We start from the raw sequence: 14,689 nt of genomic DNA, 5'->3' as shown, positions 1-14,689 counted from the left end.
TCTAACTTCAAACTCCATTTTAACCATGTTAGATTCATCGAAAACACCCGTCCTTGGTTTTGGTGACTCATACTGCCCACCTAATACGTGAGGGGGCCCTGTTTTTTCCGATTACTTTTTCTTTCATTAATTCTTTTTCCCTTGCTTTTAAAAATAAATGAAAAAAGTTATCTATCATCGTTAAAATGGAGTTTGAAGTTACAAAGGGTTTGTATAGGACGGGGGCGTGTCTGATAAAATGAATATCAAATATCTAAATACTGAATTAAGCAACTTAAAAACTTGAGTAGACGATTAAATGACCCAAAACAAATTTGAAAGTGAAAATTTCCTTTAAAGTTTATTTCTCACATCTCAACTTGACACATGTAAAAGAGTGGGTAAAATTATCTACCTGTTATAATAACGAGAATAGAGGGAAAAAACGAAATAAAACAATATCAATTATCTACATATGTGTGTATTAAAAAACAACAACAAAAATACAAGTGCAAGTAAGAGATATCAGCAGCAGGTATCAAATATGTTCAGATTGACCTAAGTGCAAAGTAAATTTATCGTCAAATGACCTACCACTTACATTTCGAAGGTCCTTGCCACTTACAAGTGATCTTGCACTTGTAAGTCGCTTGCTAAATGCCAAAGTAAGTTGTAAATTGTAAGTAGCCTGATGTTTTAACCATTTCCTGATATGACGTCATTAGAATTTCCCTGAATGAAATATGCAAAACAGACTTTCACATCCACCAGATGTCTTTAAATTCAGGAAAACTTCCCTGTTGTCCAACATGAAATGTAATGTAACCGGCAAGAGAATTGCAAAAAAAACATCAGCTGGAGAGTAAAAGGAAAACAGCACGTTCCGCCTCTCAAAATGTTCATTGTCTCTATTCACGGTGCTTGACTATCAACAGTAAGGACCTGGTCTTTTAAAGTCTTTCCAAATGTTCATACGATCCTCCATATTTTGATTAGTTGTGGTGGCTATTAACTTGGAGAAAGCACAGCGACTATAAGTCACAGGAAACACTTGAAACAGATACTCGTTTGGGGGGTCGGTGGGTGGTATACCCAGGTATCTCATACACAACCCCATGTATACATCCTCAATGTACAAAGCTTTAACATGTCTAGATGCTTCCACAAGCTTTTTAGGCAGGTCTAAGGACAAAACGTAACCCAGTCCTAATGCATAATGAGGATATTGTGACTCAGGGAACATATCAAACGGTAGGTACCATTTAGAGTGTGGGTTTCTCAGAACTGCAGCCCCATGTGCGACAAGTCCAGTCATATATTTGTCTTTCGGAGCTCTCAACAGCAGATCGACCAACTTGGGCACATTCAGAAACATGTCTGAATCAATCTTCATGGCAAAGGATGCCATGGAACAGCGAGAGTCCAGCCACTCCAACATCACCATGGTCTTGATGGTTAGGTTCTTGTAGGAGTCCAGGAAGTCACTCTGTAGCAGGTCCCGGTGCTCTCTGCTCTCTGCCAGCACTTGCTGTTGGGTTTGTTCTGCCTTTTCTCCCGACGGCTTTCCCAACAAAAAGAACAGACTCACCACTTTGCCCAGCACAGGGCTTTCGCCGCCCCATGTTCTGCGGATGATGTCACGATCTGCTCTGTTGTGGGGAGCCACCTGCACGACCAAAACCACAAAAGGCTTCTGTTGTTTACATTTCTCTGGCTCATCCACAGTGAAGTGGTAGTGATATGGATACTCCACTAAGTACGGTCCTGGAGATACATAAGGAGGTGGTGTAGGCAGTGTTGTCCGTGGAGTGGATACTGTTGTATTATGTACCACCGTTATGGTTGATAATGTTGTAGCATTCATCTCCTCAGGTTGTAGGAAAACAGAGGAGTTGGTCGTAATAATTTCCCCATTTGTTTGGGATTTGAATATTGTGCCCATAGCGTTTTCCTTGATGTTGGGAGATGCTGTTGTGAACAGGCCTTTGTATGGCATCCACCATGTTGTTGTGTTATTATAACGTATCCACCATTGTGGGCTCCAGTCTGCTGCCATTTCCATGACATTCACATTGTAAAAAAATAGAATTGACGTCACAAGCAAAACGAAGCAGAACCAGCGCTTGCACGGACAGCTGCAACTCCTGCCACTTTCAGCAACCTTCCCAGCCTCCACCTTAGTCTCGCTGAAAGGAAAGAGCACATAAACAGCTTTACCTCAGCAACAGTGTTCTTGAAATCATGACCACACCATTACACCAGGCAGTGGTAAATAGAATATATTAAAATACACTGCTGCCAGAATAAGATGTCTTCCCATACCAAACCTCACAAAACAAAGAACTACATCAATCACCACCTTATCCTAATATGGTAGTTCTCAAAGTGTGGTCCGGCGACCTCCAGTGGAAAAAAACCTGACACCTGCAGTCATAGCCGCCTTAAACTAAAAGGCATTGCTGAACAGATCTGAGCGTGTAATGCTGTCTGTCATTTTCTGTATTGGCGTTATTGTGTCTTTTTTTTTGGTACAGTGTTTCCCACCATTGCCTGGGGGGTGGGTGGTCTGGGCTCCAAAGCAACCCGGCCCACCCAAACAAAAAGTCAAGTCAAGTTAAGTAAACTTTAAAACAGAAGTTACCTAAAGGCACTGCATAACCCGTTATCCATCTATTTTAAGTTGAGCAACCTGCTTTGTGAAATACTTCACGGATACTGATTAAATGGTTGCAGAGCTGGCAAGAGTCTCAGTTCAATTTGTCATCAGGGCTTACTGTATGTTCATTATATTTGTGCAACATAAACTGCTAAACATTGTGAAAAATGTGAGAACAATAAAAAACTGTAATTAGCAAGTGCCATTGATTTGATAATTCTCAGTCGCTCTGTGTGTAATTTCTTTCCTTAGCGATATTATCAAAAGCTGAACATTTTTATTAAATGTAATGTATGCAGTAGTCATAACATTTTATTCAGGTAATGGAGTGCCCCCGATGTAACCAGATTTGATCTGCAAGGTAAAGTACATGTCCCTTCCCGGCTCAGTCCCAGAATATTTGAATTCAGTGGTCCCCTCAACGCCCCCCATCCCCCAGTAGCCTATCCACACCGCCCAACCCCAAGGCAATAAACCTACACTGCAGGTGCATTGGTTGAGTAGCATATACTTTAAGGAACATTTGGGTCTAAATCCTTCCTCAGGCACATCACTGTCATCATTATATCCGCTGTCCATTGTCTATTAAGAGGAAACATTGTCTATTAAATTTTATTTAGATTTAATTTAACTGTTGAGCAAGACTTAAATAAAAAAAAAACTCTATGTCTCTCTTCTATAATGCTGACATGCTAATTCCTTCATGCAAATATTCATGACAAAATAATAATAAGTCATTCACCCCATTATACAGTAGAAAACAATCTGAAAACAACAGATTGAACAGACAGGTGTAACTTGAGATCAACAAGTCCAAATCGTTTGTGATGCTTCATCAAACTATTCCTAATGGCTCCAATCTCCCATATCTACTTAAAATAAAATAAAAATTATGAAGTGGTATAATAAGAAGTGGCATACATACCTTCCTCTGCCGTTAGCAAAGCCATTTTCTAACATGTTGAGTGCCTCGTGTGCTTACACACCAGTGATCGTTCCTTTCCTATACAGTGCCAGACAGTAGTGACTGCAGACAGTATGTTGTTCTACTGGTATAGCCAGTTTTTCATCCTCACTTCAAACCTCTATGTAAACAGCCACGATTATTGACGCACTCTGTGGGTTGGCCGGGATGCTGGACAAAGGTAGGAAATAAGATGTTACAAACCAGGCTGTTCTTTCTTCAAGGCTGCAAGCCTTACACCAGCAGACCTCAGTGTCTGCTGACTCAATCTAGTCTGTGTTAAAACCACTATGCTGTAGAAGTACTTCCTATGTGTTTCTAACATGTTGAGTGCCTCGTGTGCTTACACACCAGTGATCGTTCCTTTCCTATACAGTGCCAGACAGTAGTGACTGCAGACAGTATGTTGTTCTACTGGTATAGCCAGTTTTTCATCCTCACTTCAAACCTCTATGTAAACAGCCACGATTATTGACGCACTCTGTGGGTTGGCCGGGATGCTGCACAAAGGTAGGAAATAAGATGTTACAAACCAGGCTGTTCTTTCTTCAAGGCTGCAAGCCTTACACCAGCAGACCTCAGTGTCTGCTGACTCAATCTAGTCTGTGTTAAAACCACTATGCTGTAGAAGTACTTCCTATGTGTCGTGTGTTACCATAGAATTGTCTCTCTAGAGTTCCCCATTTTAGTCCCCATCTGGATATGTAAATCATTACAGGCAACCTTGGAGCTCACAGGGTTGTACCTGCACTGAAACCCCGCCTCTATTTGTTTTCCGCAAATGACACAGGTGTTCAAGTTTCACATTTCACATGTTGGTCCATGTCGTCTAAGACGTGGTTGTAATATAATCCCAAACAAAAATGAATGCCTGTTATTATGTCTATTGTGGTTTTCAGTACTGATTATGGTTCGCATAGTATATGTATTGTTTTGTTATATGTTTATCTGAAATAGATCAATTACTAACAAAACGGTATTCAACTTGTCAGTTAATTATTAAATTAATGGGTTATGTGTTAGTCATGTAATTCACTTCACTCAGCGTTTTGTAGTTGTGTGGTGCTCCAAGGATCCTTTTGGTCCAGAGCGATTTTTTGATATACTGCAGAACCTTTTAAATATTAACATCCTAAGGTCATTTAAACTCATGTCTTAAAACAGGTGTTTGTTATTTATATGCCCACACACCCCTGGAATGTGAACCTTAGATTGTGAGTGCAAACAGAACACCTTGCTCTTGTGTGTTCTGTTTGCTCTGTCAAGGGACCCTGTCTTGCTTACAAGACATTAAAACGTACCTGTTCTGTAGAAAGAATCTGATGCTTTAAGTCAGTGGTTCTCAAAGTGAGGTCCGGGGCCAGTAAAATGAGTTAATATAGCATCAGAATGCGTTTAAACAGTTTCAACCTATATATATATTGGCTATCGGCTATTTGAAATAGCAGACCCACAAGGTTGTGGATCAGCTATTTTCAAATAAATCTTGAACATTTAGAAAAATGTGGAATATATTATATATATATATTATAGATTATATATATTATATATTATATTATATAAAATATATATTTTTAAACATTTTAACAACACTAACCTTGTATGGGTCCCCTTGCACAAAATATTTTCAGAAGGGGATCTGTGGCCAAATATATTAATGTGGGGGTCCTCGATATGAAAAAGGTTTGAGGACCACTGCTTTAAGTCACAGCTGCACACCTTGATTGTGTAAATATCTGTGAATTATGTGAAGGGTTGATCCATGTTTCACAAAGTGATTCTTCTATGGGCATATGCACGTTTCAGTTTGTGGCATGTTGAAGACATGTTGAAAACATGTTCCGACTCCCCTGTAATTACTCACCGCAGCCCCCCCGAAATCAAAACATTTTCCACAGCAGTCTAAATACTCACCTCCTCAGACTCGACCTCACTTTATTGTGTACTTATACTCTGTTCCTTCTATATCTCTTATAACTCTTATCTCCATGACGTGACCAGTATTATTCTTAGAACTTGTCGTGAGATACTGCCTGGTGTTATCTTGTCCTTCCAAGCTCGCAACTCAACTGAATCATCACTCACCTCCCTTAATTAGAGGAAAACTCTTAGGACCACATCACCCTTTTTGTTCCCTTTTTTGATGCCCGTTATAGGCATGCACAATGTTGGTTCCTTATTCACATGTTTTTGTTATTTACATTTGTTTCGCTCGACCACAAATGAAAAGCACGTTATTTAAATAGCATGTTGTTTAGACTATAGGTTTGTTTACCTGGTATCCTAATTTCTGTTTCTTGTTCTCTTTGTTTGTTGAGTTCATGACATTTACTCTGATTTCACACTTGTAAGTCGCTCTGGATAAGAGCATCTGCCAAATGCTTAAATTGTGGTGCTGATTATGCTAAATCCTTCATTCACATATCTGACAACGTCTCCGTTATTAATTATTGTACACACAACAGACAACTGCAGCTGTTTTCTGCTGGCTCTACCTTTATAGGTCTCAATAGGTTTCAATGGGCTCATTTAAGGTTCATGTGGAGAACCTAACCCAAAAATGTAGAGGTCAGATTGGTTTCCTCTACAGAAACAGGCCCTGTTTTTCTTTTGCCAGCAGTTAAAGACTATGTCTGTCCGTCCGTCCGTCCGTCCGTCGCCCCCTCTGTCTGTGGACAGCTAATCTCCGCTGGCTTGATCGCAGCGAAAACTGTGCACACACACTCCCTGGATGCCAGAGCAGAACCTCTGCCCCAAATTTTTCACATGGGCCTGTTATAGCGCCACCAGGAGGCCACCTTTTTGCAAAACAATTTTTTGACAGTACTCTATGGAGTTAAATTTGTGTCTTTATTAACCAAACAAAAGAAAAAGATTTGAGGGAGAAAAATTATAAACAGAGCAAATGTAACAAGAGAAAAAAGACACAACCTACAAGCTACATTTGATTTGTTTGGATTTGTTAGATGTAATAATTATGTTAAATGCTTCTCACTGCCACGCCATTGCTTGCATGGCAGACGCCATTGATGCGCATGGGAGCCAAAACTGGAACAGGAAGTTTGGTGAAATACATTGAAGTCTATGGCAGCCAGCTGGACCAGCTTGTGAACAAACACTATTTCTGATCGATTTGTGTCCTTTGTCAGATAATCGGTTCAGGAATATAAAAGAAGACATATCACAGGTTTTTATCCAATCAATTCAGATTTTTTTAGCACACTGTATAATTTCATTGAGGCATCTAAACAGCGGGGGCAACATATATTGTATAATTATGTATAAAATTGTGTTTCATAAACATACATGTTATTGTGCATCAATACTAAGCTATTAAAAATAAGACAGATTAATATATTCATGCTTTTATTTTAAACATACATGTAAAGGGTACAGTGAGTAGGGTGGCCGCACTGCCATTTAAAAACATACCTTATTAACTGAGAACAACAATCTGTCAATTGCACAATAATCATGTATACAAGCTATTCAAAATGGACAGAATCATTTATAGATATCATTTATTTAATACATAAATGTGGAAAATGTTTTAAAAATATATGAACACAAATAGACATTTTTGAAAAAAAAATATATATATATAAAAAACATTTGTAAATATATATATATATATACACACATACAAATATTTTTTATATATATATATTTTTTATATGTATTTTCTTAATATATATTTTTTTAAATTGTTGCTTGATTAGACAATTAAAAAAAAATATATATATATATATATATATATATATATATATATATATATATATATATATATATATACATATATATATATTTTTTTTATTGTCTAATAATCAAGCAACAATTTCACGGACCCCCTGCAGTACCTCGCGGACCCCTGTTGAAGACTTGCACTAGGCCATTATGAGCACTTTAAACCTTTACTGTATACATTGAATGAAATAGCCGATCGCTCACAACGCGTTGTGAGCTTGTAGATCTGCTATTTAAAAAAAATAATCTTGAAGTAAAATGTGAAATATTGAGGATTTTTTAAACACTAACAACGCAAATCTGGTACGGGGCTCCCTGGCACAAAACATTTTCATATGGGGTTAGGGACAAATACTAGCCATGGTTCACATGACGCTTGTATATGACAGTCATGTTTCAGGGCTAGGACAAATACATATTAATTTGAGGGTCCATGACATAAACATAATTGAGAACCACTGGTTAAAATAATTTTTAAATTGTGAAGCCCAAGTCCAAATAATCAACTACACTTTCGAAAAAAGCCCAAAAAACGCAACCCGCAACTACCAATATACAAGCAACTTCACAACTTCACAGAAAAATAAGCCCAAAGTTGCTTATAATAAGTGGACATGGCAACACTGGTTTCTGGCTCGGCAGTATCGCATACTTTGTGCTCTTTAGATAGCTCAATAAACGTATACAGTGGACACATCGAAAAGCAACACAGCAGAAAACAATGTGTGATATGTCTTCTTGTATTTTCCAGAAGCAATTACTTTACAAAGGTCTCAGTCATTCAGAAATATATTTTGTTCATGAGCTGATCCACCGGGCTCTCATTTTCTCCAATGCATTCCACTGAACTCCCGGCTGCAGTCTGGCTCCCATGGTGCGACGAATCTGCCGGCTGGAATTGCATGATAGCGAAAATGACGTAGATGACCCTACCTTCTTTACATATACCTTGACTGGAACAAGGAAACTTGAGACAAAAAAGATATGTAGGCCTACGTGATGAGTGATTAATGAAGGGCATGCCAGGATTTTAATTGAATGCAGTGTCACAATAGTTTAATGCGAATGCACCTAACTTTGATCAGAGGTGAGCTAACTTTTAGGTTGGAGAAGGTCCCAGGCTGTGGATGGTGGGTTACCATGGATTATGATTGTTGAGTGTTATTATAATAGTTGTTATTGTCATTATTGGACACTTTGAAACACTGCCTCTCAACTAACGACAACCAGTTTCACTTGTCCAGTTCTGCCCTCAATTCTGCCCTCCTTTTCCGTGGTAGCAATTCTGAACCAGGGGTCATCAACATGTCCGTACATGGACAAACATGTCCATGGCACTCTTTTTTTCTTTATCTTTTTTAAAGAAAAATATCACCTATACTTTTTCATTATAATGTAAAAACATATTCTACAACACACAATTGAATCTTAAAAAATGAGTTTGAATCATTTTGGTGACTCATAAAGTGTCAGGATGACATGCTCATTAATATGTTGCAGGAGATTTGTGGTATTGTATGTTGTGATGCAATCTTTTGCTCTTTTCCTGCCCCATTTTCTCACTGTGGTGATGGTCCCTCGCATTTCGTTGACTTTGATTATTTCATTGTCTGACCACGCCACATACACATTTTTGCTAAATTCACAGAATTGAGGCAGCTATAGCAATCATTTCTTTTAGCTGTCTTGTCTTCACCTGATGCAATTGTGTGTAGGTACCATGTGCAATAGCACCGGCTTCGGATGGTGTCAATGCACTGAATGGGACGTTTAATCAGACTTGGTGTTTTGTCGTTATTCTGTGGGTTGATGAAAGTTGGGGCAAACACTCATCCCAAAACATGATTTACGATTCTGTGCCTATCGGTACATGACTCGGACGGCGCTGAGTCGGCTCAAGCGAACTTCGCAACGTTCGGCGCGGCAACGAGCTCGCTCAGTGGTGCCTCTCAAGTTTGCTTGAGATGGCGCACCTCCGTTGCGGTCCAAAACTATACTTTATACAAAACACCTACTGAGCTCAGCGTAGGACCCAACTTCTGACCTTTCACCCCTCACACAAAAAATCCAAGAGAGAGAAAAAAAGAATCGAGAGCAAGATGACAGAGTTTTGAGAGAGAGGCTTTTGCAATCGCAAAAAATAACTTTTATTCGCACACGGGAAAGAAATATTCAAATCACAACAAAACACATTTAAATAACACATTTAAATTACACACATATTTTAGTGTGTATTTTGTTTATGTAGTTTAAAAAGTTTGTCCTTATTTTTTTACTCTTTAATTTGTTTTCATTCAAAATATTTCTTTGCTTTGTTTATATAAATGTTTTTGTTTGCAATTTATATTTTTTTGCTTGCCGTTTTAATTCGTTTTCATTCAAAATATTATTATTTTTGCTCTGTTTATATTTTTTCTCTCTCAAATATGTTTCTTTTGTTTGGTTAATAAAGACACAAATGTAACTCCATAGTATTCCTACAGATTGTGTCCAAACATCACGCAAATCGGTACACAGTATAGTCATTAAACGAAAAACGTCTTTCAGATTATTCATATTTCATCCTGATTGGCTAAAATGGCTTCCAAAGTTTGCAGGAGTGCTTTGTTTTGAACAAAATGCCTCAAATCATGAACACAGCTTGCAATTTCTGTGAAATCTTGCACGCACATTCCCACTAGCCTGGTAAACCCTCCCTCCGGAAATCTCATTTCCATTTGATTTCAGGAGTGAGTCTGGCCTGATCGCCCATTCTGCAATATTGGCTGTGGGCTGGAGTTGGGCTGGAGTTGGGCGGGAGTAATACCGTTGACTGACAACCCCTTCAGCCAATGATCGTTTTTCCCCTTCAGCCAATCAGCAGTTCACCAGACTAATGTGACGCAACGGGACTTTTGAGACGGCCATGCCCAAAATAGGTTGCCTTATTCGGATACATGCGTGTCACTGCCCGCCCCTGCCGGTTCTCTAAATTTTTATTTTTAAATAGGCTCTGTCATGATTAATTGACCACATATATGAAGTTAAACAACTAAATTCTATCCAAACGATATCTTATAAGTAAATTCCGTGCCTCAAAATAGAAGTTTGAGAGCTTTTTGAAGTAAAAAAACAGCGGAGAAAATAGCGGACAGAAAAGATGGCTGCCGTTCGTGTTTTGTCGGCTGCATTCAGGCTGCACTCGGTGCCATTCGGGCTCACTCGAACTCGCCACCTGATTGGCCAACTGTCGCTGTCAATCACAGAACGATGTGCGACGACGCTGATAGGCTCGTCCATTTGGTGTACACAGCCAATATTGCAGAATGGGCGATCAGGCCAGACTCACTCCTGAAATCAAATGGAAATGAGATTTCCGGAGGGAGGGTTTACCAGGCTAGATTCCCACTACGCAGAGGAAGAAATAGCCTTGTAAAGCCCCTCCCTCCGGAAAATCTCATTTCCATTTGATTTCAGGAAGGAGTCTGGCATGAAGGCTTGTCTGGGCGTTTCTAGCGCATTACCAAAAAACCGAGCCTATCAGCGTCGTCGCTCATCGTTCTGTGATAGACAGCGAAAGTTGGCCAATCAGGTGGCGAGTTCGAGTGAGCCCGAATGGAGCCGAGTGCAGCCTGAGTGCAGCCGACAAAAAACGAACGGCAGCCATTGTTGTTTGTGCGTTGTCTTTACTTCTTAATTTCGGTTTTAAAAAGCTCTCAAACTTCTTTTTTGAGGCACGGAATTTGTTTTTAAGATATCGTTTGGATAGAATTTAGTTGTTTAACTTCATATATGTGTTCAATTAATCATGACAGAGCCTATTTAAAAATAAAAATTCAGAGAACCGGCAGGGGCGGGCAGTGACACGCATGTATCCGAATAAGGCAATCTATTTTGGGCATGGCCGTCTCAAAAGTCCCGTTGCGTCACATTAGTCTGGAGGTGGTAAAAATGCACTGGCTGAAGGGGAACACTACTGATTGGCTGAAGGGGTTGTCAGTCAACGGTATTACCGCCCAACTCCAGCCCACAGCCAAAATTGCAGAATGGGCGATCATGCCAGACTCACTCCTGAAATAAATGACAAATTAGATTTCCAGGCTAAGGAAGAAATGCCACTTGAAATGTCTCAAATCAGCCTCATGGTGGCGCTACAACAGGCCGATGGGGGGGCTATAACACATCCATTATACTATATGATACCCATAGTTCCCCCTGAATCAACAGCATCATATTCCAGATAGCAAGTTACAGCAATAACACTACTGTAGGCTATCTATACTTTGTTATAGGAAATGCTCCACAACAACACAAGTTAGCCTGGGACCAGACGAATCTGCCAGTGCAAAAAAGTGATATAGTCTGGCTACAAGTACAAGTGATATAGGCTAAACACAAGTACCCACAACAAAACAGAGGTTCCACTGCTCCAGTGAACGTTGTTTGTATGTGCAGATAGCTGCTCTTATCATGATTATTGGTGGTGGTGGCAATACTAATAATTTGAGCCTGGAATTATCAAATCCTGTGTTGAGGGTCACACAAGAATAGCATGCACTTTATAAACAAAATAAGACCAGAACCAGACAATAATTAAAAGGTTAGATTATTTAAGTCTGCTTGAGGTAATGCAGCTTTAAACATAGCAGTCAGTGGTATGTATAAACTGAAACTCATCTACTCCTACAGTACACACTGCAGTACTCTCTCTCTCCCTACAGCCACGGTTCTCAAAGTGGGGTCCGCGAGGCATAGCCAGGGGGTCCGCGAAATAATTCACAGATTAAAAAAATTATAATAATATTTTTTGATTACAAATATTTTTTGATTACAAATATTTTTTGATTATTTTTATGGGGGGGGGCTAGTGAAAGTTGCACAGTTCTAACTGTATGGTGTGTGTGATATGAAATGCGAGTTTACCATAATCACAGTAGGCCTAATCCTTAATCATATTCCATCATATTCAAGGGCTTTTGCAGAGAAATGAGTCAGACTCCAGTCACTTTCAAATTAGAGCACTGCAGAGGGCAGGTGTGTGTGTGTCTGTTTCCAGCTGACGCTCGTTGACGCTCGTTAATGTTATAGGCATCAGAGGCAATCATGCTTTTGCACTGTCAAATAGGCCAACATCTAAGATTAGTGGGACTCATTCAAATGACCACCAGTGAGTCCCGGGACTAATTTAATTGAAAACCTAACAACATCACTGTATACATTGTACACTGTATTAGATATTTATTAGATATTACATTGATTTTATAGCCATTTTATTTGATTAGATATGTGATGTTGTTTAAGAGAAATTAAGAGTTGGACAATATCGGATATTGGCAAAAATGTCAATATTGAACATCCCTAACAAAAGTCACCTTTTAGACTGGTAATTTTACATGTCTGTTTTTATTAGGACTAGAAGCGTTCATTTTCTGAAGTTCTGAACCATTAAGATCAGTTACTTGAAAAAGTGTGCTCTCAGGTTTTGCACAAAAGCAATTTGAATAAAATGACTATTGGCACATGATTCATATAGTAGTAGTGGTTTCTGTTTGACTATGACATGGTCTGAATGATTTTGATTGAAGCGTTTTTTAATACAAATAGTTCCAATGGCATCTAAATGTACACATGTGGTTGTAAGTATATGCTTATCAGTGCTGCGAGGATGAGGGGGTACCTGGAAAAATTTCTCCCCTCCAAAGGGTACCTGGGCCAAAAAGGTTTGAGAACCCCTGCCCTAGTAGGCTACACGCTGCAGTCTCTCTCTCTCTCTCTCTCTCTCTCTCTCTCTCTCTCTCTCTCTCTCTCTCTCTCTCTCTCTCTCTCTCTCTCTCTCCTCTCTCTCTCTCCTCTCTCTCTCTCTCTCTCTCTCTCTCTCTCTCTCTCTCTCTCTCTCTCTCTCTCTCTCTCTCTCTCTCTCTCTCTCTCTCTCTCTCTCTCTCGCACCCACGCAGTAGCACATACTCACAAGACTCACACACTCACATAATTGACTAGCGATGATGATGTTAACTTTCCCCAACAGCTTGAGCCACTTTCAATGTGATTAATGCAGCGATCATGTTTCTTACTTTGTCAGATAAATTAAGCAAATCCACAATACCTTTCTGAAGACGGATTAGAAACTAAATAATCCATTTGAATACAGCCGCCTGCCTTGTAAATCCTCCTTCACCTTCCCCGAACAAAGCACAGAAAGGTACACCTTTCTGTCATTGGTCAAAAAGCCAGTGAGGGCGGAGCTTGGGGGCTAAATCAAGCAGGCGTGTCATGTCAGCTGTTAATCACTCAACTCAATGAAAGCCAAGCTGATTTAGGCTAAAATAGATCAGCCCATTTTGACATATTTTGTGTTTTTCTTGTAACTATTTGTATTTGATGCTGTTGCTGCTCTAGGTTCCACCAGCATATAAAAGAATCTCTAAAACATTTTAATAATAATTTCTCATCTTTATTCCATAAGATAGGGGGGGGGGTTAGCCCCAATAGCCCATTGATAGGAGCCGGGCCTGTGTGCAAGGCTTAAGAAGAAATGGCACCCTTTTCACATTGGCCTATTATAGCACCACCAGGAAGGAGGCCACAATAACCTACCTGACATGGCAGAGACCTGTGCTCCGCGGAGCACTTTCTCTAGTTCAATCTGTAATAATGTCTGTTTTTGACTATGGTGATGTACTGTAGTGTACATGCATGCTTCACTCTCCACACTGAAGCCTCTTGAAGCAGTTTACCACAGTGCTCTATGTTATTACTGACGATGATTATCACACCTATCACTGTATTTTATAAAGTGGGTTGGCCATCTCTCGCAGTTCGTAGAGAGCAACATTGTATTTTATTTATTTATAAGGCCTTGTTTGGTAAGCTTCCTTTGTACTTCATTATGTATGTGTTTTATATGCTGTTAGCAGGGTGTCCTTGAAAAAGAGAACTTGCTCTCAATGGGCTTCCCTGAATAAATAAAGGAAAAATAAAGAAAAGATAAAGGGAGAAGCTTGTGAGGAATTATTTACCAATGTCCTTGTGCAGGCATACCACATGACGTGCATTTCACTTCACACAGGAAGCAATGGCTATACTTATTTGTATGATATTGAGGAATATTTAGCAATTTACATGTTGATTCATGAGAATAAACTAAAACAGCTTTGGTGTTTTAGTTTTGTTTTGTTATTCATCTTCCCATGCAATTTGGAAACTGGAGATTTAAATGCTGTTACCGAGAAAGATACAACGGCACTCAACTGTGTCGACTGGGTTGGTATCTGTTGACTGTAATGCATTTTATTGCTGAAATGGCATCATCATGAAACTCATGTAATCAGATCAGCTGGGCAAACATTAAACTGATTGGGTAATGCAGG

At 39.4% G+C, this 14,689-nt stretch overlaps 1 protein-coding gene across 1 annotated transcript; it reads right to left on the bottom strand.

Annotated features, from left to right (window-relative positions):
* Nucleotides 1-327: 327 nt before the first annotated feature.
* Nucleotides 328-3,943, bottom strand: LOC308086568 (beta-1,3-galactosyltransferase 1-like). The gene is made up of 2 exons (XM_080430166.1): nucleotides 3,561-3,943; nucleotides 328-2,165 (listed from the first exon to the last, which is right to left on the bottom strand). The coding sequence occupies exons 1-2, from the start codon at nucleotides 3,593-3,595 to the stop codon at nucleotides 908-910; spliced, it is 1,293 nt and encodes a 430-aa protein (XP_080286292.1). The 5' UTR covers nucleotides 3,596-3,943; the 3' UTR covers nucleotides 328-907.
* Nucleotides 3,944-14,689: the final 10,746 nt, after the last annotated feature.

The sequence above is a fragment of the Gymnoscopelus braueri genome (assembly GCF_963280865.1).
Source record: "Gymnoscopelus braueri genome assembly, chromosome: 1".
In the NCBI taxonomy this organism is placed as follows: Eukaryota; Metazoa; Chordata; class Actinopteri; order Myctophiformes; family Myctophidae; genus Gymnoscopelus; species Gymnoscopelus braueri.
The sequence above is the reverse complement of the archived record's forward strand: the minus strand, read 5'-3'. Positions and strand labels throughout refer to the sequence as shown.

Coding starts and splice junctions, on each gene's coding strand:
- LOC308086568 (XM_080430166.1), bottom strand. CDS start 3,595: ATGTTAGAAAATGGCTTTGCTAACGGCAGAGGAAG. Junction 2,166..3,560: donor TTTGCTAACGGCAGAGGAAG/GTATGTATGCCA, acceptor CTTTCCTTTCAG/CGAGACTAAGGTGGAGGCTG.